The sequence below is a fragment of the Macaca mulatta genome, chromosome 3 (genome assembly GCF_049350105.2).
Source record: "Macaca mulatta isolate MMU2019108-1 chromosome 3, T2T-MMU8v2.0, whole genome shotgun sequence".
Taxonomy (NCBI): domain Eukaryota; kingdom Metazoa; phylum Chordata; class Mammalia; order Primates; family Cercopithecidae; genus Macaca; species Macaca mulatta.
The window spans coordinates 14,657,570-14,681,336 of NC_133408.1; the positions used below are offsets into that span (position 1 = coordinate 14,657,570).

Below are 23,767 nucleotides of genomic sequence, written 5' to 3' on the forward strand. Positions count from 1 at the left end.
GGCCTTCATTGGTCCTGAGAGACATATGTTCATGTGTTTGGAGTGTAATTAATGAGAAGATAATTATTATGCATTATTAGAAGACAGAACATTTTGTTACATGGTAATTTAAGTTATAGAATGACTTTTCTGTTTTCTAAAGGAAGGTGGTGACTTAATGTTAAGAATATATTTTTTGCTAGGCGTGGTGGTTCATGCCTGTAATCCTAGCACTTTTGAGAGGCTCAGACAGGAGGATTGCTTGAGCCGGGGAGTTCCCAACCAGCCTGGGCAACATAGAGAAACTGTATCTCTACAAAATTTAAAAAAAAAAAAAAATAGCTGGATATGGTGGCACATGCCTGTAATCCCAGCTCCTTGGGAGGCTGAGGTGGGAGGATTACTTGAGCCCTGGAGGTCAAGGCTGCAGTGAACTGTGATTGTGCTACTGCACTCCAGCCTCTGTCTCAAAAAAAAAACCAAAACTATATTTTCTTCTTAACTCTTCTGCCTCCTGGCATTTGAACCCAAATGATGATTGCTGTTGAAATGGATATATCTAGTACTTTCTATATAACTATATTAGTGATTGTATTTTAAATGTATATGGCATATGACTTGTAAAATTCTAGAATAATATTTATCCTGGAAGTCATGCCTTCTGTCCTGAGAGGTATAACAAGTCTCTATAATGTTTACAGTACATGTGGTACTCTTAAAGAGGCAGTATTTAGGAGAAGGCAATTCTATTGTGCTTTATAAAATGTAATTAAAGTTTATATTGTAATGTTTTATATTTGGGTTGTTTGTCATGGAATGTTAGGATTAACTGTTGTGCAAACATAAGATATAATAATACTAATAGGAACTCAAGGAATGCAGAATGAAATATAAACCCCCATCACTTTAATGGGTTGGTGAAATCTCCACTCCCTAATTTCATACTGGGTGGTTTGATAATGGCCCACACTTAATAATGAACATATTAGAGAATTGTGAAAATGTCAGCTAATTGAGCGATTGAGTCATTTAGTCTTAGCCTGTGCCGCAACTAGCAGAGCAAAACTCATCAGAAGGCAGAAGCCAGATCACTAGGAAGAAGGCTTAAGCCTACATGGTCTGAAAAGAGGTGAAGCAGGCAGGGAAACTGAAATGTTCTGTAGGTCTCTGGAGAAGAGTTTCCAGGCAAAGCAAAAGATCTCTAATGAGAAGTACAAAGGAGTATTAGGCAAAGCAGTAGGCTAAGAAGAGCCCTTTTGTTGGCAATAAAGATGCACTGGAAATGAACCAGTCGTAAGGATCTCCTTACATGATTTTCTAACGTGGAACACGTCAGTATTGCCAAACATCATATTTTGTAGATAAAGGAAAGGGGATAAGTGTAGTAGATAAGAAGTAAATAATGTGTGAACCAGTCAGCCAGGAAGTGAGTTGAGTGTGGGGTAGATAATGGAGAAGGGAAAGCAGCAAAGAAGGAAAGAAACCTGGAAGGAAAGGAAGGTATCTTTCTCAAGGATCAACTGTAGACTGTGGGATGTATTATTTGTATTTGTCCTTTGAAATACTGGTTGTTAATATTTCTTTGGTTCTTTGTCAATTTTTTAATATATATTTGCTAAGTGCTAGGAAGATTTTTCCTTTAAAGTTTCAGGATTTGATTTTTGTTGTTGTTTTTTCTTCTCAATAGAATAATCATAATAGCCTGTCTTAGGAAAATTATTCTGTGGTTTATATTCATTAGCAAGATAACATTAACTTTATAGCAGAAGAAATAAGGCAAAGACCAGACTTTTGTCCTTTCAGAATCAGATTTCCCCATTCTTGCACTACATTTATGTAGTTAAGTGTTGCCTTTAGCTTTTATCATTTAAATGTTTTGTCAGTTTTCTAAGTGTCAAGCACTATTCTGTCAAGAATAAAAGGATAAGAAGACAGAGTTCAGATCAGTGGAGAGGATGGATTGATTAATAGATGGTCTTGGAATAATTTATTAACTCTTTGGGAAGAATACTTATGTTACTAGTTTGAGAAAATACTTTATGCAGTACATTTAAGAATATCAGATTTAGAAACTTTTGATTGAAACTCTGGATTTATACTTAGCTAAATAGAATCCAATGTTTCAGGTCATTTTTCTTAAACTAAAACTTTTTTTTGTAGCATCTGCAGAAAAAGAGGCAATCAAGGGTACATACTCCAAAGTACTGGATGCGTATGGACTCTTAGGTGTTTTGCGGTTAAATCTTGGTAAGTTTATCATTCAGTAGAATTCATTGATTTTTTCATTTCTATTTTGTAATTCTAAGGATTTGAGAGGGACTAGCTATGAATTATTGTAGACTCCTTATTTAAGCTACACATGTGCTAACATCTTTTAAACATTAATGTAGCTAGTGTTGTGATAATGTTTGTTGCCCAAAAAGGCATGCTACATGTTCAAAGTCATGTAAGTCTAAGTTTGGAGACAGTCTCTGGTGTGACCACTTGAAGAGATAAGTGTCAGTTGTCAAAAGAGAAAATCAGAACATTTTCCTTTTTGTTGCTTCAGTGCATTTAGGAAAAAGTGTCTTCATTAGAACTACACTGATTTTTCTTGGTTTATAGTGGAAAAGACATCTGTTTTGAATTCAGAAAGTCTCTGCTTGAGCCTTTTTTTTTTTGCCACTTAATGTCACCATGAACTGCAGAGTAACCTTTGCAGTTACTAGTTTATCTATAACTGTGCGGCTCAAAGTGGTGCTTCAAGATTGGTACTGGTCCATAAATTATTTTGTTATTGATCCATGATAAGATAAGGAGCTTGCACTATGATGTAAATCAACATGTGGCTTCTTTCATTGATAAAGTCTTACTAGAAAAAAAGGTCAGCTAAACTAAAGGATGAACTTAGTAATATACACTAGTAATACACTTAGTAATATACACTTAGTAATATACACTTAGTAATATACACTAGATTTCCATTCTAGTGTAAGCATCCTTTCTCACTGTGAGCTGGTAACAGTTCATGGACCATACTTTGAGTAGCACTGTTCTATAAAATGGAGATTTGTTGTTTGTTATGGATTGATCACATATAAAGCACTGTGCTTAGGTGCTTTGCTGATTAGTCCTGGGTAAGTCTCACAGTGTACTGAGGTATTTGCTTTAATCTCTTTTTATAAGAGATGGTATCTCAGGTTGGTTATGCTACGTACTGAAATTGGTCCAGGTAATACGTAATGGAGCCACGATTCAGGGCCACTTCTACCTGTGTCAGAGCCCATGCTCACAGTATACCATTGTTCAATTTCAACTTTATATTAATTTCATAGACTTTTTGTCATAATTACATGAAAACAATCTCTATGAAAGTTTTTGTAAACCAAATTGCTTTATAAATTGTTACCAGAGACTTTTGCCCATATGTCATCAATATCATCAGCTCAAAATAGTATACCATTTTTTCAACTTTACTATTTACAAAGAACTTGTAAAAATGAGTGTGAATTCATTATCTTATCTGAATTTTCTGACAGTCATTAAACAAAAGTAGAGAAGGTAACACATACTTTTTTATTTGATAAAGTTTTTTTCTTGTTTGTTTCATTTTTTTTGAGACGTACTTTTTACTCTTGTTGCCCAGGCTGGAGTGCAATGGTGCGATCTTGGCTCACCGCAACCTCTGCCTTCCAGGTTCAAGTGATTCTCCTGCCTCAGCCTCCTGAGTAGCTGGAATTACAGGCATGCGCCACCATGCCCAGCTAATTTTTGTATTTTTAATAGAGATGGAGTTTCTCCATGTTGGTCAGGGTGGTCTTGAACTCCCAAACTCAGGTGATCCGCCCGCCTCGGCCTCCCAAAGTGCTGGGATTACAGGCATGAGCCACTATGCCCGGCCAATTATTTGATAAAGTTTTTATAGCCTCAGAGTAAGTTCAGGAACAGTTTTGTGTGAGATTATCCTGTTAATGTTTAAATGCTTTATTATACTTAATATATTTAAACAAGGATTTTTTTCAACCAAAATGTCTAGTGAATTTCAGCACATCCATGATAAGTTTAAAATAATCACAATGTCAGATTTTAAAAATAGAGGTGCAAGAAGAAATGGAATAGCTTGAAAATGTTGGGATTTTTCATCCAGTAAAATCTTTGGGTTTTGCAGGTGATACTATGTTACATTATCTGGTCCTAGTCACTGGATGTATGTCTGTTGGAAAAATTCAAGAATCTGAAGTTTTCCGAGTTACTTCCACTGAGTTTATATCACTGCGAATTGATTCTTCAGATGAGGATCGCATTTCAGAAGTGCGGAAAGTTTTGAATTCAGGAAACTTTTATTTTGCATGGTCTGCATCTGGCATCAGTTTAGATTTGAGTCTTAATGCACATCGTAGCATGCAAGAACAGACAACAGATAATAGATTTTTCTGGTGAGTTCATTTTTTCCCCTTTGGTGATTTGGGACATAACATGTTCAGCAGTTGTTCAGTCATCAAAACCTCCTCACCATGACAGCAAGCAAGGAGGAAGGACCCTGAAGACCCTCGATGCCCCTTTTCAGCAGCAAGTAGCTACAGAGAATGACCTCTGCCCCATCTCCCAAAAGATTTCTGGGTCCCCATGCCTTGAGGGGGAAATGTAAGAGTACACAGTCAGATATGAGCAGGCATGAGGGGGAGGTATCCATGTTGGAAAGAACGCCCCGGAACACCTCTTAGGATGCCCAGTACTCACTCCATGGTTAAACTGTCAGAATGTTGTTAACTAGATCCTGATATGGAAGGAAAAAGGCAAAGGGGAATTCCCGAGAGCCGAGCAGGCACAATGAGTACAAAATTGATGGCTATACCTTCCTGGGTTGGTAATAAGCAGTGCCACCATTAGATAGGATTCATATTGATCACTCATTCCTGTGCATGTGCATTAAGCACAGTAAGGGAGGATCCCCGAAACCTTGGTGAGAACTGGGTAAAGAAAGAACTGGGATAATAGAAGATCACAATGTAGAATGTCTTGGGGGTGTTTCAAGCAGGGTCAGCCCACTCCTCTCTTGGAGTGTACTTGTATTTCCCCCAATAAAACTTGTGCTTGCTTTACAAAGAAAAAAAAAATGTTCAGCAGTTGTTATGTCTAGAGATAACAAGGGATAGACATTGCTAATTGAGTGTATCCCTCTTTCTTTCTCTGGAGTCCTCAGCTGAGCATGGCAGGCAGCCACTGTCGGTTTATTGAAGTTGGCATGTGACATAAAACCCCTGTGCTCCACCTGATCTAGACTGAACTTTCATTTCAAAAATACATTTAAAATAGTTGTGTAAATTTAGAAATGAATTTAATTGTAACAAAACTGTGTTACTCACATTTCCTATTCTTGGTTTTGAGATCTTGTCTCTGGCAGCATTCCCTTTCTAAGCCAGCATTCCCTTATTATTCTAAATTTTAAGGTTATAAGTAGGTGGTCTTGATTCAAGAGCAACAGACTGTGAAGTAGTAGTATACTGGGACAAAGTCTAGTACTATAATAAGGTAGGACTTATGTAGGTAAGTGCAATGTATTTCATAATTATGCATAACTGTGCTGTATTCTAAGTAGGCACAAATGATGAGCAGAACACATGGGACTATAATTAGCATTGTTCTATTGCAGCAGACCAGATTTCTAGTATAGTGGTTCTGTTGTTTACAGCCAGCATTGATGTTGACTTTCCATTGATATCTTGTGCAAATTATGTTTTATTATATTGACATATGGTTTAAGGCCAAAGTTGAGGACTCTCTGCTCTTGGCCTCCCTTAACAGTTCAGATTCAAGGTGTTTCCTCTTGTGTACTTTTTCTCTCTCACACTTTCACTGTCACTTACATAGTCCTTGAGTAGCACATTCGGGTGTCACCCATTTGCCCTAGCTGTCAGAAGACTCAAAGTCAACAACAACCTTAGGATAAGAAACTAACTTTAGAGCAACAGCTTGGTCACATTGTAGTTCACATGGAAGTATTTTGACCCAGAGTGGTGGCATCAGGGAGAAGAGTGGACATAATGCTATAAAAACAGAGTTTATAGCATTATGTGTTAGATACTTGGGTTTAGCAAAGGAGGAAACCATGAGGGAGGGGAAAGGAGAGAGAGGTTGCAGGGACTAACATGGCAGATGAATGGACATGAGTTCCTGCCTGCCCAAAGAAGCTAGCAATGATGGGATGTACTTTTGTGTAGCATTCAGAAATAGGCTTCCAAGAGTTAAAACCATGTCAACACTACACTTTTTCTAGCAGAGGATGTTGAAGTCCTTTGGAAAGGTAAATGTGTTTCAGCTGTCCTTACATTTTTTTCCCCTCCTCATTTTACCCAAAGTTTCTTAGATTGAGAGATAAAAGCTTTCATACAACAATTAGAAGTCCAAGCAGATGCAGATATATTGCCTAGGTTTAATCAATAGGAATGATTGGTTGGTTGGTTGGTCGGTTGATTTTTTTGAGAGTGTCACTCTGTTGCCCAGGCTGGAGTGCAGTGGCGCGATCTTGGCTCACTGCAACATTCACCTCCTGGGTTCAGACAGTTCTCCTGCCTCAGTCTCCCAGGTAGCTGGGACCACAGGCGTGAACCACCATGCTGGCTAATATTTTTGTGTTTTTAATAGGGATGGGGTTTCACCACGTTGGCCAAGCTGGTCTCCAACTCCTGACCTGAAGTGATCCCCCTACCTTAGCCTCCTGAAGTGCTGGGATTATAGGCGTGTGCCACTGTGCCTGGCCTCATTTTTTTATTTTTTTTTTATTATTATTTTTTTTATTTATTTATTTTTTTTGAGACGGAGTCTCGCTCTGTCGCCCAGGCTGGAGTGCAGTGGCGCGATCTCGGCTCACTGCAAGCTCTGCCTCCCGAGTTCATGCCATTCTCCTGCCTCAGCCTCCCGAGTAGCTGGGACTACAGGCGCCCACAACCGCGCCCGGCTAATTTTTTGTATTTTTAGTAGAGACGGGGTTTCACCGTGGTCTCGATCTCCTGACCTTGTGATCCGCCCGCCTCGGCCTCCCAAAGTGCTGGGATTACAGGCGTGAGCCACCGTGCCCGGCCCTTTTTTTTTTTTTTTTTTTTTTAATTCACTTAAGAGTAGAGATGAGGGCAAAGTCAGATAAAAGAAAGCCTGAAGTTTGTCCAATAGGAGACAGGTTGAACAAAGGGACGGCTAAAGCACCAAAGGTGAATTTTGCTCATTTTACAATTTTTTTTTTTTTTTTTTTTTTTTTTTTTTTTTTTGAGACGGAGTCTCGCTCTGTCGCCCAGGCTGGAGTGCTAAGGATTGGCATTCTTCAGCTTCAGTTTATATAGAAAAACAGAAACTTTTGGAATTCATTGTGCATACCCTTGCACTTAATAGCAATATTTTCCAGGATACAACAATGTAATTTTTGTAGCCAAAGAGTGGCAGATACCTATCACAAAACCCAGATAACTTTACTCCATTGGAAATTCTAAGCTGCTGCCAGTCAAAAGTCATGTATAAATTTAAATGCTAAAACAGTGACACACTGACAGCAAAGAAAAATGAAAACTGACAGCAGAGAGAGAAACTCTGCCTGCACAAAATGCATAGGATTTAAGGTCTATTTAAATGGGGACAAGTAAGTTTCTTGTAACTTTGCTGTGGCGTGGATCTCAGCTGTGGTGTTTGGGCATACTGGGTCACAACCAATTTGAACTTTGCCGCAGATCAGTGTGGGTAGTAGTAAAGTACGGAAGTTTAAGTCAATGTATTTTTAAAATAAGTAACAGTTATCAGATTAACTTTATCCCTGTAGTAACCTCATCACTCATTTATATTCTCTTGTGCTTTCCTGGATGGGTAAGAGGGGTTGGGGTCATAGCTGGTTTTCCAGAACTTCAGGTGACCACCCTTTTTATCTCTGTTGCAGCCTGTAATCTGAGGGGCTGGTAGGGAGTTGAGGGCTATTGCTGTGAGTCTTCAAGCGAATGCTATTACATCTTTTATACCTTATTTAAGACAGGGAGAGAGAGAGAGTACGGAGCACTTAAGTAGAAGAATTCCACTTAAAACCTAGAGAACCAAGCTTCAACAATACAGAAAACTCACTTTCAAATTGATAGAGTTTTTCCACTTAATATATTTTCCTTAGTGGTATGTTGTTAGAAGTTTCTTTATATGTTCTGTGGAGGTCTAAGGTTCCAGGAGAGACCCCTGAGAGGTAATCAGGGTGAGATGGCCAACCCAGCAAGGCTTAGTCCCAATCCCCACTTTAGCAATAGCAGTTTTTATCTGTATCATAATCATTGGGCTTCTGCATGTTTGTTTGAATAAATTTTTTTTCTCTGAAAAAAGTTTGGAAACCAGGCCACATCTGTTACCTAGAATGCTAAAAGTATTTGGAGCAATGGTAAACCCTATGCCTGCACTTTCTAATGTGGTAGCCACTAGCCACATCTTGCTATTTAAATGTAAATTAATTAAAATAGAGCCTTATAAAAGTCAAGCCTTAAAAGTAGAGTTTCGTGGACGGGCACTGTGGCTCACGCCTGTAATCCCAGCACTTTGGGAGGCTGAGGCAGATGGATCACAAGTTCAGGAGTTCAAGACCATCCTGGCTAACACTAACACGGTGAAACCCCGTCTCTACCAAAAATAAAAAAATTAGCCGGGCGTGGTGGTGGGTGCCTGTAGTCCCAGCTACTCAGAAGACTGAGGCAGGAAAATGGCATAAAACCGGGAAGCGGAGCTTGCAGTGAGCCAAGATTGCGCCACTGCACTCCAGCCTGGGTGACAGAGTGAGACTCCGCCTCAAAAAAAAAAAGAAAAAGAAAAAAAAAAATTAGCCGGGTATGGTAGTGCACGCCTGTAATCCCAGCTACGTGGGAGGCTGAAGCAGAAGAATCACTTGAACCTGGGAGGCGGATGTTGCAGTGAGACGAGATCGCGCCACTGCACTCCAGCCCGGGCAACAGAGCGAGACTCTGTCTCAAAAATAAAAAAAATTTAAAGTAGAGCTTCATAAATTGAGGTGGGGACATGCATATGTAATCCTTTTTGGAACAAGTTAGGTTATAAATACATTATATATAAAGACGTAACAGAAATGGGCCATAGATATTAAAAACACAAAAATACTCCTTTTCTGTGGACCGTAGATCACATGTTGAAGGATCTCATTTTATGGCCCTGTCTTCTGATCCCTAGCATAGTAAATGTAAATGAATTGATTTGTTGTTTGTGCCTTTAAATTTAATAATATTAAATTAATTTTCCAGGAGATTATTTTTAAAGTCATACTTTGTTATTTAGTATTCCATAAGCTAATCATTTATTTCTTTTCCTGTTAGGAATCAGTCTTTGCATTTGCATCTCAAACACTATGGTGTGAATTGTGATGACTGGTTATTACGTCTTATGTGTGGAGGAGTAGAAATCAGAACAATTTATGCTGCTCATAAACAGGCAAAGGCTTGCCTCATTTCAAGATTAAGCTGTGAACGAGCTGGGACCAGGTTTAATGTCCGGGGAACAAATGATGATGGTCATGTTGCCAATTTTGTAGAAACAGAACAGGTATATATAGTGTTTTATATTACTTAATTAATGTATTATAGGAGAGGTACAGAAAATACTAGAATAATAGATTTTTATTTGATTCAGAACTCATTTTAACATCTATAATGTTGTTTTATGATTGTTCTTGGTTACTTATGGGCCTTAAAAAAGGCTTCCCTAAAACAAACTTATTTTGGTCTGGCTCTTCATCTAGGTAACAAGATGTCACTAATCAGCATGATATAGTCAATGCTCTGTGTTTTGGTATTGAATTTTAAAATCCTCAGTTGTAGAGCTGGACAGCTTGTTTTTTTTTTGTGAAGTTAAATTAAAGCCAGCTCTTAATGGCAAATATATGTACCACCTAAAAATTAGAAATTATGATTTTTTGGCTATGAAACTATATGATTATAAATTTAGGCCATGAACCCAGCCCAACAGAGATCTTCAAATTAGGTTATAAAGAGCTAAACAAAATGAAATATAAAGACATGTATGTAAAATATTAAGATTTAAAAGGTATTTATTTTTAAAAATTGTGAATCTTATGCTTATGTTTTTACCAGTTTTTTTGGTTAATATTGCTAACAGAAAAAAAAAGTCAAGCCTGTATAGTGGCCTGTTTTGGACAATTGTACATGAGAGTTAGGTTATAAAATATAACTAGTATGTGCCTGGTGCGGTGGCTCATGTCTGTAATCCTAGCACTTCGGGAGGCCGAGGCAGGCAGATCATGAGGTCAGCAGATTGAGACCGTCCTGGCGAACATGGTGAAACCCCGTCTCTACTAAAAATTAAAAAAATCAGCCGGGTGTGGTGGTGGGCGCCTGTAGTCCCAGCTACTCGGGAGGGCGAGACAGGAGAATTGCTTGAACCCGGGAGGTGGAGGTTGCAGTGAGCCGAGATCACGCCACTGCACTCCAGCTTGGGCGACAGAGCAAGACTCGGTCTCAAAAAAAAAAAAACAAATTAACTAGTATGCAATAGATTTTAGTCAATTTGTTTTCTAATGTAAGTGTAACAACCTTTCTGTGGAAATAGTTTACATATTATGTTTTTTTTCTGTAGGTTGTATACTTAGATGACTCAGTTTCTTCCTTCATACAAATCCGAGGATCTGTTCCATTGTTCTGGGAGCAACCGGGGTTGCAAGTATGTGTTTGACATTAAGTTATTTTTATTTTTTGAAAATTTTCGTATTTTCTAAACTTTCTGGATATTTTATTAATTAATTCATTGATAGTTCCATTATTCTATCTAATAATGTTAACTGGATTTACAAATAAGGATCTGAGTACAGAGTTTCTGGAATTATCTTAGATATTTTTTCTTTTAATGTTCTTTCAAATAGCCACTGAAATTCAGCTGCTGTATTTAGTGTTAAAAATTTTGAGGTCTTTATAGTGTATTGATTTTCAATGTGATTCCATGTTTATTACCTTCTTATCTTAGTATATAATGATTTAATCTCTTTAGACAGAAGAATGTAGTAGATAAAACAAAGCCTTGGGAACCAGACTTCTTAATTGAGATCCTTACTGTACCACTACTAGCTGTGTGATCTTGGGCAAATAATTTAACCGTTTTGTGTCTCAGTTCCTTATCTGTATAATGGGAATATTAATAGTACCTACTTTATAGGGTTGTTGTAAGGATTAAATAAAAAGCACTTAGAATAGCACCTGGCCACCAGTCAGCACCATGTAAGGGTTAACTATTGTTGACATTTTATTTTTATTCAAAATTTATTAGTCCTTAAAGTATATCATATTTACTTTAGGATCTAAGTATGTATAGTCTAGTAAGTTTGGTGCTTCAGCCTATAGCATTGAGAAAAGGGAAAGAAAAAAAATTCTTGCTTCTTTTATTTGACTGCTGGATCTCTTATGTTGTAGACTGGTTATTGCAGAGAAATATTACAGACCACTTGAACCTTTTTAGTAACATTTTATTTAAGACAGTCTAAGAGTTAACAAGGATTAACCCTTGTACTGCTATGCAAAAATTCTTGAATTCTTGTCAAGACGATTTGACTTGTTTTATCTTTGTAGGGATAACTTAAATAGATATATCTTTCCCCAAATTTCCCTTAGGAGAGAATGCCAACAGAACCCCACTTCTCCTAAGCTTTCATGATCAACAATGGGTGTTTGGAATATTTGCTTTAAGAACATTGCTGAAACCCTGATGTGATGCAAGGTGAATGCTTTTGTTTTAGGGACAGGCTAGTGTTAGAGATTCTAATAACCAGTTTATGAGCCCTGTGTTACACTGTTTTCGTGTTATTTTATTTACATTTATTTATATATTTATTTATTTGAGACAGGGTCCCACTCTGCCACCCAGGCTTGAGTGTACTGGTGCAATCACGGATCACTGCAGCCTTGATCTCCCAGGCTCAAGTGATCCTCCCACCTCAGCCTACCAGGTAGCTGGGACTACAGGCACATATCACTATTTTTTGTAGAGACAGAGTCCCACCATGTTGCCCAGGATGGTCTTGAACTCCTGGGCAAACAGTTCTCCTGCCTTGGCCTCCCAGAATGCTAGGATTACAGGCCTGAGCCACTGTACCTGGCTTGTGTTATTTTAATAAGAAGTTCTGAATTACAGTGTTTTGATGATCCAATAAGGTTGGGTCCTGAGTAGTTACACTGAAGGATCTTCCTTGAGTGGGACTTCCTTGTTCCTTCCTTCTCCTGTGTGCTGCAGCCTTCCTATACAGTCTGTTTGCTAATGTTATGTCGTGATAGGTGGAAAATTATGGATTTTTTTTTTTTTTTGGGTGACAGAGAGATGCTCTGTTGCCCAGGCTGAAGTGCAGTGGTGCGATCTCGGCTTACTGCAACCTCCGCTTCCCAGGGTCAAGCAATTCTCCTGCCTCAGCCTCCTGAGAGCTGGGACTATTAGGCGCGTGCCACCACACCTGCCTTATTTTTGTATTTTTAATAGAAATGGGGTTTCATCATATTGACCAGACTGGTCTCGCACTCCTGACCTCAGGTGATCCACCTACCTCGGCCTCCCAAAGCACTGGGATTACAGGCATGAGCCACCATGCCCAGCCAGGAATCCTCATTTTTAACCAAGTTCTCTACCACTCAAAGTCAAGAACTTCTGTTTTATAAGATCCTACTCTAATGGCTGTGAAGCAGCCAGTCCTGACCAAGTGAAAAGTAGCCCTGTTACCATTAGTCCCAGCATTCTTCTAGGCAGTGGGACTTTCTTTTTATTCCTACTACTATCCTCTGAGTTAAGGTTTTCATAATTTCTTCTAGCCTGGAAGATTCTCACAGTTTTCTGTCTTGTCCCTCAAGGCCCTGCTTCCTGCTAACTCCAACAGGTCTTCTTATTTTTGATATATATTATGTCTGTCAGATTTACTAGGCACCTGTGTCCTTATGATCTGGTTTACTCAGCCTATCCAACTGCAGGCCTTGCAGTTTTCTAGCAGGAATCCTCTACTTCCAAAATTAAGAATTATTTTCCTTCAGTGGCCACTCAGATCTCTTTGTTAAATACTTGAGTTCTTCCCATGTATGTTATTTTATGCTAGGTGCTATGGGAGATTCAAAGATATAATGATGCTTCATAGAGAGCTTGCCATTTGGGCATTCAGGCCTTTTATGGAAAAGGTGAATACCAAGATGAATTTGTTTGAGGCATTGTAAGAATTGTCATAAGGTGTTACAAAAGTAAGATGACATTTTTAGACTGGCAACTTACTTATGATTTCCTTTGACTTGTGATTTTCCTTTTACTTATTTCCTTTCTCTGAAGTTCCTTAGCATTTATCACTTACAATACGCAGTATACTATTATACTACATTACAGTATACATCAGTTCATTAGGCCATTCTCACATTGATATAAAGAAATACCTGATTCTGAGTAATTTATGAAGAAAGAGGTTTAATTGGCTCATGGTTCTGCAGAATGTACAGGAAGAATGGCAGCATCTGCTTCTGGGGAGGCTTCAGGAAGCTTCCGATCATGGCGGAAGGCAAAGCAGGAGCGAGGAGTCTCACATGGTGGGAGCAGGAGCAAAAGAAAGATAAGAGGGAGGTGCTACACACTTTTAAGCAACCAGATCTCTTGAGAACTCACTCACTAGCATAAGAACAGTGCAAGGGGGCATAGTGCTAAACCATTCATCAGAACTCCACCCCCATGATTCAGTCACCTCCCACCAGACCCCACCTTCAACCTCAGGATTACAATTCAGCATGAGATTTGGGGGGTACACAGATCCAAACCATATCAATAAGTCAAAAAATGGTAAACATTATGAGATCTATGCCCAATTTTTGGTTGAAATTTCAGAAATATGTGAATATGAAGCAGTAATATTGATGGAAAATGGTTTTCCATACCACACAATTAAATGATTTTTAAAAATACCTTTAATGCAACTTTTTTCTTCCCTGCTGAGATGGAATTTAGCTCTTGTTCCCAGGCTGGAGTGCATTGGCACAGTCTTGGCTCGCTGTAACCTCCTCCTCCTGGCTTCAAGTGATTCTTCTACCTCAGCATCCCCAGTAGCTGGGATTACAGGCATGTGCCACCATGCCCAGCTAATTTTTGTATTTTAGTAGAGACAGGGTTTCACCATGTTGGTCAGGCTGGTCTCGAACTCCTGACTTCAGATGATCCGCCGGTCTCGAACTCCTGACCTCAGGTGATCCACCTGCCTCGGCCTCCCAAAGTACTGGGGTTACAGGTATGAGCCACCACACCTGGCTGCAACTTTTTTTTAATTGGGTAAAGTTATGGTTATTTAAAGCCTTAACACTTTCTGGAGTGCTACTTTTATCACAATTGGCAACAGCTCTCTTATTGTAAAACTTTTCTTTCAATGTTGAGTAATAAAACCTAGTCTAGGAGGCCAAGGTGGGAGGATTACTTGAGACCAGGAGTTCAAGACCATCCTGGGCAACATAGACACCCAGTTCTACAAAAAAATAAAAAAATAAAAATTATCCAGGCATGGTGACATGTGCCTGTAGCCTCAGCTACTCAGCAGGCTGAGGTGGGAGGATCCCTTGAACCCAGGAGGTTGAGGCTGCAGTGGGCTATGATCGCACCACTGCACTCCAGCTTGGTTGACAGAGTGAGACCCTGTCTCTAATAACACAAAAACAAAAATCTAATCTAGTCTAGCCAGTATATTGCTATGAGAGCTGTGATACATAGCTGGATGTATATATGTGTTGGGGAACAGTGATGGAAAACAACCACAGGCATTACCTGGAAGACGTGAGAACTGGATTTTTTTCACCTTATGCACAATTGCAGTACTATGCAAAATAAATGTTAATCAGTAAACAAAATGCTAAGTCTTGAACTTGTATAGAGTGATAGGCAATTAATCTGGGATTACTCCAAAGAAAAAGTGTCAACTTCTTCTGAGTTTTCTGCAGTCTAAAATGCTTAATGTCCTGGGACGTACATCTTTCAAATTTTAAACTTCTATGAAGATTATTAAGTACTATAAAATAAAACACAGATGTGACATTAGGCTAATTGATTTCTTATTTAAAAATTAAAGAGAGAATCCCCTGGTTATCAGAATACTCATTAGATTATCTGACTTAGTGAGTGCAGTGAGGGATAATGCTTAATGAATGATAATACTGTACTGTTAATTCAGTTTTGGATTTGGATGAGCATATTAGAGTTTATCTTCTGGTTTTACTTGTCAAATTGCATGACTGATTTGACAACCCTCCTTTTACACCCTCTTTAAAAGCATTTTGGGCGGGGCGCGGTGGCTCATGCCTGTAATCCCAGCACTTTGAGAGGCCAAGGCAGGCAGATCACGAGGTCAAGAGATCGAGACCATCCTGGCCAACATGGTGAAACCCCGTCTTTACTAAAAATACAAAAATTAGCCGGGCGTGGTGGCGCGTGCCTGTAGTCCCAACCACTCGGGAGGCTGAGGCAGGAGAATCACTTTGAACCCAGGAGGCGGAGGTTGCAGTGAGCCGAGATGGCACCACTGCACTCTAGCCTAGCAATAGAGTGAGACTCTGTCTCAAAAAAAAAAAAAAAAAAAAAAAAGCACTTTGTTCACAGGTTAGCAAGAATGAATTTTGGGCAACTTTTTTTTGCCCGCCTCAGTGGTCCTTGTTATGATTGGGCAACCTTCATCCCAAAGTCTCAGAGAGAAATGTGTAAATTGAAGTTCAGAGAAATAAACTGGTCTCACCTATCTATTTCTTCTTGGCATGTTGTATCTTTCTCAATTATGCCTCATCTCTCTGCTGTTCTCCTATGTAAGAAAAGAAAACTTATAACAATATACAATAGGTAGATATTTTCCATCTTGTTTAATTTGCTTAACCCAAAATTTCTGATTCCGCAAAATGTGCAATTACTATAGTTGGGTGATGGCAAGGTTGACTTGGACAGTCTGCTTTTCCAGGAAGGAATGATATTCTCAATTTGGTGGAACTTTTGGTGAGGGAGAGGTGAATAGAGTATTCAACATAGCAGAAGAAAAAAACACATAGACATTTGTACTGGTAGGCAGCTTGGAGGAGTAGGAATTTAGGTCAGAGACATAAAATCTCATCTGAATCTCTTTTGGAATTAGTTATGTTGATCTCAGAGTTATTTCACCTGTTGGTATTTCAGTTTTTTTAATTACCCAAATGGTAATACTGTCTGTTACACAGGGCATGTAGTTTGAACTTAAAGTAACATATATGAAAACACCTTTAAAAATAGTTTTCATCAATAAAAATTCCTATTAGTTTATGAATATTTCATAATGAGGTAACTTCTAGTTACTTTTTTGATGAGGTTGGTTTTTTAAAAATAAAGGTGGGGGGTGGAAATCCCCTGGAACTTTTTTTTTTTTAAAGCATATCATGAATGAAAATCAGTTATTTGATTAACAACTGTGTGTTCAGCAAAGAAATTGTTAAATATTGTAAACAGTGATATTTCTTTCGTCTGTATGTTGGTTTTTGGTTTGATTAAATATATTTTTCTTGTCTAAGGTGGGATCTCATCGTGTCCGTATGTCAAGGGGATTTGAGGCCAATGCACCTGCTTTTGATAGGTAAGACAATTTTTACATACTGCTTTAAATTTTGATATTGCTAAGCAGTGGGACTACTTATATTTACTGATTTATTTCAAACTTTTTTGGCTTTAAATAAAATTCCTTCTGACTCCTAATTTAATTGAAAGACAGTGACACCTACTGTTACGACTTCTGGGGGTGGTAGTGATGGAAGTGTGGGTCTTAATCTCTTGACCTTAAAACTTCCTCTGTGGGTACATTGTCCAGTATAGCAACCACTAGCCACATGTAGCTGCTGGGCACTTGAAATGTGTGACTAGTCTCAGTTGAAATGTGCTGCAAGTATAAAATGCACACAAGATTTCAAAGACTGCCTTAAAAAAAAACAAAGAATGTAAAGTGTCTTGTTAGTAAAATCATGTTCGGTATACTCAGAGTATTGGTTCTACCCTCACATACCAAAATCTGCACATACTCAAGTCCCACAGTTGACCCTGTGGAACCCATGCTTATGAGTTCATCATTCATATTCATGGGTTCTGCATGCCAGGAATACTGTAGTTTTGATTCTTGTTTGGTTGAAAAAATCCATATATAAGTGGACTTGCACAGTTCAAACCTGTGTTGTTGAAAGGTTAACTGTAGTTGTTTTATATTGATTACATGTTGAAATGATATTTTAGACATTTTGAGTTAAAGAAAGTATATTTTGTTTCATGTTTATAAATGCACCTTCTTGAAAATTTAACATTATAGGTGTGGTTTGTGTTACATTTCTTTGTGTGGCATTGCTCTACGTAGCTTCTGGAATGGTTAGAAGCTGGAAAGAAAAAAGACTCGTATTTGGGGCCCATTTTTCTGAAGACTGGAGCTAGTAAGGAGGTCCCTGTGAATCCTCAACAGAGTATGTGATGTCCTCACATGTGAGCAGCAGCCCTTTGCCATCTGCCCTTACTGCATTTCCAGTCAAGCTTATGACTGTTGTCTATCTTGTCTGGTGCCAGCCTCACAGAGTAGGCAGAAGCTGGATGTCTCCACAGCTCTGGCAGGGATGGGAGTCTCAGTACCCATAAGTCAGAGAGGAAATTGCATTCATGAGTTTTCATAAATTCAGCTTTGAGACCATGTACAATGAATTTGCACCCAGTTTTCCAATTCTGTGTTTAAAATAATGCCATATAAGTTATATTTAATAATGGATTCTTATTTATTGAAAAAATTAGGCTTCTTATTTGACATGTGCTTATTTCCTTTCTTTCTTAAATAGGCATTTTAGAACACTTAAGAACTTATATGGTAAACAAATAATAGTAAATTTGCTTGGATCTAAGGAAGGTGAACATATGTTAAGTAAAGCTTTCCAGGTAAGTATGGTCATTTCTTATTTCATTCTGCCCCATGGACACCTAGAATGGTAGTAAAAAATAAAATAATATGGTAATCAGATTCTTCCAGGAAGTAAATTACTTCCAAGAAAAAGGTTGGGTACTTGTTGGAAACTTGAACTCTTTGGGTCTATTAAGAAACAATTTAGGCTAATGTTGCTGAAACTGGGATTCTGAAAAGTTTTCAATGCAAATGACACTGTTTTCTAATCTGCTTTTTTACTTTGTAGAGAAACAGAAAAATACCCTCCTTGCCAAAGTTTATCTATCACTAGTAGAGAAATAGCAGTTTCCTTCTTCATCTGTTGATTGCTTTGCCTGCTTCCTAGAACCATAGTCATTGTTTTTAACCTATGGAATTGTGAATAATGCATTTATATACATGCAACACTATACCTTCTTGCATTGATGAGGGAAAACTTGAGAATTTCATGTCGAAAGGAACCCCCAAATTGCCTGACTTCTAAAGAAAAAATATTTTATTAAGCACTTACTGAATTAATAATGAATTAGTATAAATTATGGTGTTACATATGATTATAAACTTAAGATAGTTAAAAAACATTTTCTAAAGTTCAATCTCCTAAGTCCAGAAGCATCCTAATTATATAGCTGTTATTTTAATCTTGTGAAATATTGTTAATAAACAGATTATACTTTACAGAGTGACTTTATGGTAAAATTTAAAAACATTTGTATGTATTGAGTGAAGTTATAAAATATGAATCTTTCAGTCATTGATAGGCTTTGTCTTAGATAATTTTGAGATTCTATAATAGGTATAAATAGTTATTAAATTTGTGTTGTAAAAATAAAATGCTGGCAATTGGAAATAATTTTTTATTTCCTAAACCAGGTGAGAATATTATTTAAGTACCCTGATGTTAATTATGTCACCTTATCTCTGAGGGATAGTATGTGAGACTTCAGGGAAAAGATTTATTGCCAGTGTCAATGAAATGTGATGAATATTTAAATGAATATTTGCCTTTTTACTTTCATTTAGATGAATATTTGCCTTTTTACTTTCAGAGTCATTTGAAAGCTTCTGAACATGCTGCTGATATCCAGATGGTGAATTTTGACTATCATCAAATGGTTAAGGGAGGAAAGGCAGAAAAATTACACAGTGTCCTTAAACCTCAAGTCCAGAAGTTTCTAGATTATGGATTTTTTTATTTCAATGGAAGTGAAGTTCAAAGGTTTGACTCCCCTGTTTCTCCCTGTTTCTCTGTTCTTTGAATTGGAACATTGCTATAATTAAAAATTATTCTTAACGTTGAACTCTTAAATTTTCTTTTTAAAATTAAAGTTTATAATCAAATAAAATATCTTTTAAATTTTTTGTTTTATTTTTATTATTTCGAAATAGGACCTCACTTTGTTGCCAGACTGGTGTGCAGTGGTGCAGTCTCATCTCCCTGCAGCCTCTGCTTTCTGGTTTCAGGAGATCCTCTCACCTCAGCCTCCTGAGTAGCTGGGACTACAGGTGTGTGCCACCACGCCTGGCTTTTTTTTTTTTTTTTTTTTTTTTGGTAGAGACGGGGTCTCCCTGTATTGCCCAGGCTGGGCTCAAACTCCTGGGCTCAAGTGATCCACCTGCCTCAGCCTCCCAAAGTGCTAGGATTACAGGCATGAGCCATCTCACCCATCCTATACTTGATTTTAAACTTGTTTTTCTTTCTTTAGAATTCATCAAATAATAATAAGAGGTTACATTAGTGAGCGCATTTTATGGAGCAGGCAGTGTACTTAAGTCTTAACATGTATCAATAACAATTATAGGGATAGACTCTATTGTTATGTCCATTCCCATCTGCTGCAAGTCTCATAATTAACAAGTGTTAGAACTGGGATTTGTCTGGCTTCATACTTCATGTTACTATATATGAAACTGTTTTGCTTCTCTTTTAAAACTTATGTTTTAATATTTCTTGATGCCAGTAAAGACTATTAAATGCAAATAGAAGTGAAAGACATTGTTTACTGTCTGCTTTAGTATAATTTAAATTTCAGTTTTCGTATGTGAAATAGGGGAGAAAAGTAAATTTTTTTTTTTTTGAGACGGAGTCTCGCTCTGTCGCCCAGGCTGGAGTGCAGTGGCGCAATCTCGGCTCACTGCAAGCTCCGCCTCCCAGGTTTACACCATTCTCCTGCCTCAGCCTCCTGAGTAGCCCGGACTACAGGCGCCCGCCACCGCGCCCGGCTAGTTTTTTGTATTTTTTAGTAGAGACGGGGTTTCACCGTGTTAGCCAGGATGGTCTCGATCTCCTGACCTCGTGATCCGCCCGTTTCGGCCTCCCAAAGTGCAGGGATTACAGACATGAGCCACCGCGCCCGGCCAAGTAAATGTTAAAAGAGTTCAGAATATCGGTTAAGGGAAACTTAAGTGCAGAAAGCTCAAATTTTTAATTTTTCAATTTATATTTTATTTAGCATCAATGCTGTAGACACAGTCATTAGAGATAACAGATCTTAGGTTTAAAAAAAATTTTGTTCCATAAATATTTTTCTTTTATGTGCAAAGAACTGTAAGAGCATAAACCTGAATGTATATTTAGTTTCTAATTGTTGGCCTAATTAAAAGTAAGTGTGTGATAGATAATGTAATGAAGAATATGTGACAAAATGTTAACAGTTGTCAAATTTAAATGGTGGGTATATGGATGTTCACAGTATAATTTTTTTTTTGTATATTTGAATACTGTAATAGTAAAAAGCTGGAGAGGGAAGGTGGGTGCTACATTTTAATTACCTCAATTATTTGCTGTTTGTTTTAGTTTTATTTTTGTTCCAAACTAGATATTTAACTTTATTGGTTACAGATGCCAGAGTGGTACAGTTCGAACAAACTGCTTGGATTGTCTTGATAGAACAAATAGTGTGCAGGCATTTCTTGGCTTAGAGGTAAAAAAATAAATTAAAATGTATGTGCCTTGTATCATCTGCCTCTTTAAGTGGTTTTGTAATACTTAGGTTTCTTATTACTTTTCAGAAAATATATGTAATGGTATGCTTCATTTTGTACTTCTAGTCTCTGTCTCTTTTTTGGCCAAACTTTGTTTTGATTTAAATATTTCCTTTACCTGATCTTCATATTCTCTTTAGGTAGCTGTCTATCTACTTCTGTTGTTCCTTATTCTCCCTTTTAAAATCTGCTGTTTATAGTATTTCAACAATTTTTTCCCTGTCTTTTTGGAGGAAATATATACGTGTGTGTGTGGGTGTGGGTATATGTGTGTATTTGGCCTTTTATTCTCTGTGTTATCTTTTAACAATCTATTTTAGGATAAGAAGGGTCTATTTTCACATATACAATTATATAGGACTATATTTTTGACAATTTGTAACCCAATCCAGTTCGTTTGGTGTTTTCAAATTAGTAGTTATAAAAAACAGGATCAGATGAAAATGCCAGTTAGAATGAAAATGAATGTGATTCAACTTCTGTGATAAGGTCTCTGTTTGCAACCTTTTTTTTTTTCTTTACTACTTATCCATCAGATTCAGCCTAATATAAACATAGTCTCAACTATTTGACAAACTGTTTAGCAATGCTGAGCTTTCTAAGTCTTCCCTATTCTGCAAGTTAGGGTTATAAGGCTGTGGCTAAACTTCGTTTAGTTCCATCAGAACTTAACGTAGTTCTCAAATGCTATGGAAAAAAACAGCAATAGGAAGTTACATGTTCTTATTTCCTCTAGTTAATGATCTTAAATTTGACCTGAATATTGGTTAATTAGTTACTTTGCAGCTGAGGTTCTTTATCTCAAAAATGAAAGTACAGTGTATAAAATTCTCTATTATAGAATATATTTTTCATGTAACTAAATAAATTTTACTGTTTGGATTTTTTCAAATATGTTTTTGAGGTTTATTTGTAATTTATTTAGAAAATTTGACAGAAACAAGAAAATGAAAGCAAGCATGTTGGTCATTTAGATAAGAGTTTATCTTATCTTGGCTTGGATTTGTTTCAAGTTCTGGTTTTAAGTGGCTGAATAAATGTTCATGGATTCTGATAATAAGCTTATTGAAAGACTTGGATATCTTCATCAAAATTATAACAGATGTTAGTTTTCAGGATCTGACTTAGCTGATTCTCCACTGTTGATAGTTAGGAATTAGAAAACTCCTTAGGATAGCAAACGGTTGACAGTTTACAAAGTTTGCCACTAAGATAGACAAAGCCAAACTAGTAGAGGAGTAAGATCAGTTTTGCCCAGTTCCTTGAAGAGAGAAAGATTTAAATGATAAAGGAGGACCTGGAGCTTATTTTGTTTTATTCTCCATGCTAGCAAAGAACAGCTCTGGTGTAAGTCTCTAGGTAATTAAATGAACCCAGTTTAAGGTTTTAAAAAAATTTTATTTTAGCTTTTGGTTCTCTATAATTATGGATAATCACCATACTTACATGATAAAATAAAACATAAATTGGAAAGAGTTAAGTGAAAATGCAAGATATAGAATATGACTAGATTCCAGATAAACAGATTGGATGAAGATTGAACATTGACTCTAGGCTAGAATTCATACATATAAAGATCAGTAACTTTTTGGAACACTTTTATTGTTATATGTGATAGGGACTTGTGAAAGCTGAGAGATCCTTGAATTTCTTGCATGCTATTCCCCCTAGTTCTTCCTTATATATATTACCAATGAGGATTTTATGCATAAAAAGCTGTCATGACTTTATTCAGAGGTTTTACTTATTTTCTTTATTTTGTGACAATTTAAGAGCAACTCCTTTTTTTCCATATTTTTTTTACCTACCTTAATTACTTATAAAGCCAAACCAAAAATTAAAGAGACCTAGTTATTTAGGTAAACTAAGTAAACATTTTTCTCAGTTCTAATGCAGACTGTTGATGGATGAATTCTTTTAGGTGGGCAAGGTAAACAACTCTGATTTATAGGGATACTTTAATAAGATAAATTTTGCCATTTAACCAGAAAGAAGCCTTTATCAATACTTGTAGTTTTCATTGATACAGTATTTGTTTTAAAAATTGAAATGATGGGAAATAACTCAGCCTAGTAAACTGTTATGCTTTCAGAATCTAGTCCCAAATAGTGCTATAACGATAAATTTTTGGTTTGATTCTGGTAGTTCTTAAAAGCCATATTACAATTAATACATTAATGTACTTATAAAAATTTCTCTTTTGCTGTTTTAGATGCTAGCTAAACAGTTGGAAGCTCTTGGTTTAGCTGAAAAGCCTCAGTTGGTGACTCGCTTTCAAGAAGTTTTTCGGTCAATGTGGTCTGTGAATGGTGATTCAATCAGTAAGATATATGCAGGAACTGGAGCTCTTGAAGGGAAAGCGAAGGTAGATCTAGATCTATCTTAACATTACAGAATATCCTCTTTTTCCTCTCTTCATAAAGCTTTTAAATGGCCTTTTAAAATTAATAGATGGTTTAAATTAATAGATGTGTCTTAGAATTCTGTTTAATGTACTTTTATGCCTTCTTTGATACTTCCTTTCACAGTGGATACTAGTGAATAAATGGAAGATAGATATTTCCCTAAGTTTGGGAAGTATGTATATATGACATATCTAGTCATTTAGTGACAGTCCACTAAGATGATATATATTGCTCTTTTTTTCATGATTTTCCCTTGTATATCTGTTTTACTTTTTGTATTGTTTGTTTTGATTACAAATATGATTTTTAAAACCATAAACCTCTTAATAAAGGGTTCTCTCTTATTTGGCTTTATGTTCCCTTCACTTGACACAGTGCGTACAGTTAATAGATGTGTGACGTATGCCACTGGGACAAATAAGTCAAATCAGCAGTTTATACAGTGCTTACTATGAACCCAACATTAGGGCAT

The 23,767-nt window shown here is 37.1% G+C and overlaps 1 protein-coding gene across 27 annotated transcripts in view; it reads left to right on the forward strand.

The window, feature by feature from the left end:
• Positions 1 to 23,767, forward strand: part of SYNJ1 (synaptojanin 1) — a 104,069-nt gene that overhangs the window by 26,680 nt on the left and 53,622 nt on the right. For all 27 annotated transcript variants that reach the window (XM_028845358.2, XM_028845360.2, XM_077995823.1 and 24 more), the window contains 9 exons: positions 2,140 to 2,226; positions 4,127 to 4,394; positions 9,300 to 9,525; positions 10,576 to 10,659; positions 16,512 to 16,573; positions 17,805 to 17,901; positions 18,955 to 19,124; positions 20,748 to 20,829; positions 23,103 to 23,255. In XM_028845358.2, the coding sequence (XP_028701191.2) occupies positions 2,140 to 2,226; positions 4,127 to 4,394; positions 9,300 to 9,525; positions 10,576 to 10,659; positions 16,512 to 16,573; positions 17,805 to 17,901; positions 18,955 to 19,124; positions 20,748 to 20,829; positions 23,103 to 23,255 (1,229 nt within the window). The remainder of the gene's footprint in view (positions 1 to 2,139; positions 2,227 to 4,126; positions 4,395 to 9,299; positions 9,526 to 10,575; positions 10,660 to 16,511; positions 16,574 to 17,804; positions 17,902 to 18,954; positions 19,125 to 20,747; positions 20,830 to 23,102; positions 23,256 to 23,767) is intronic.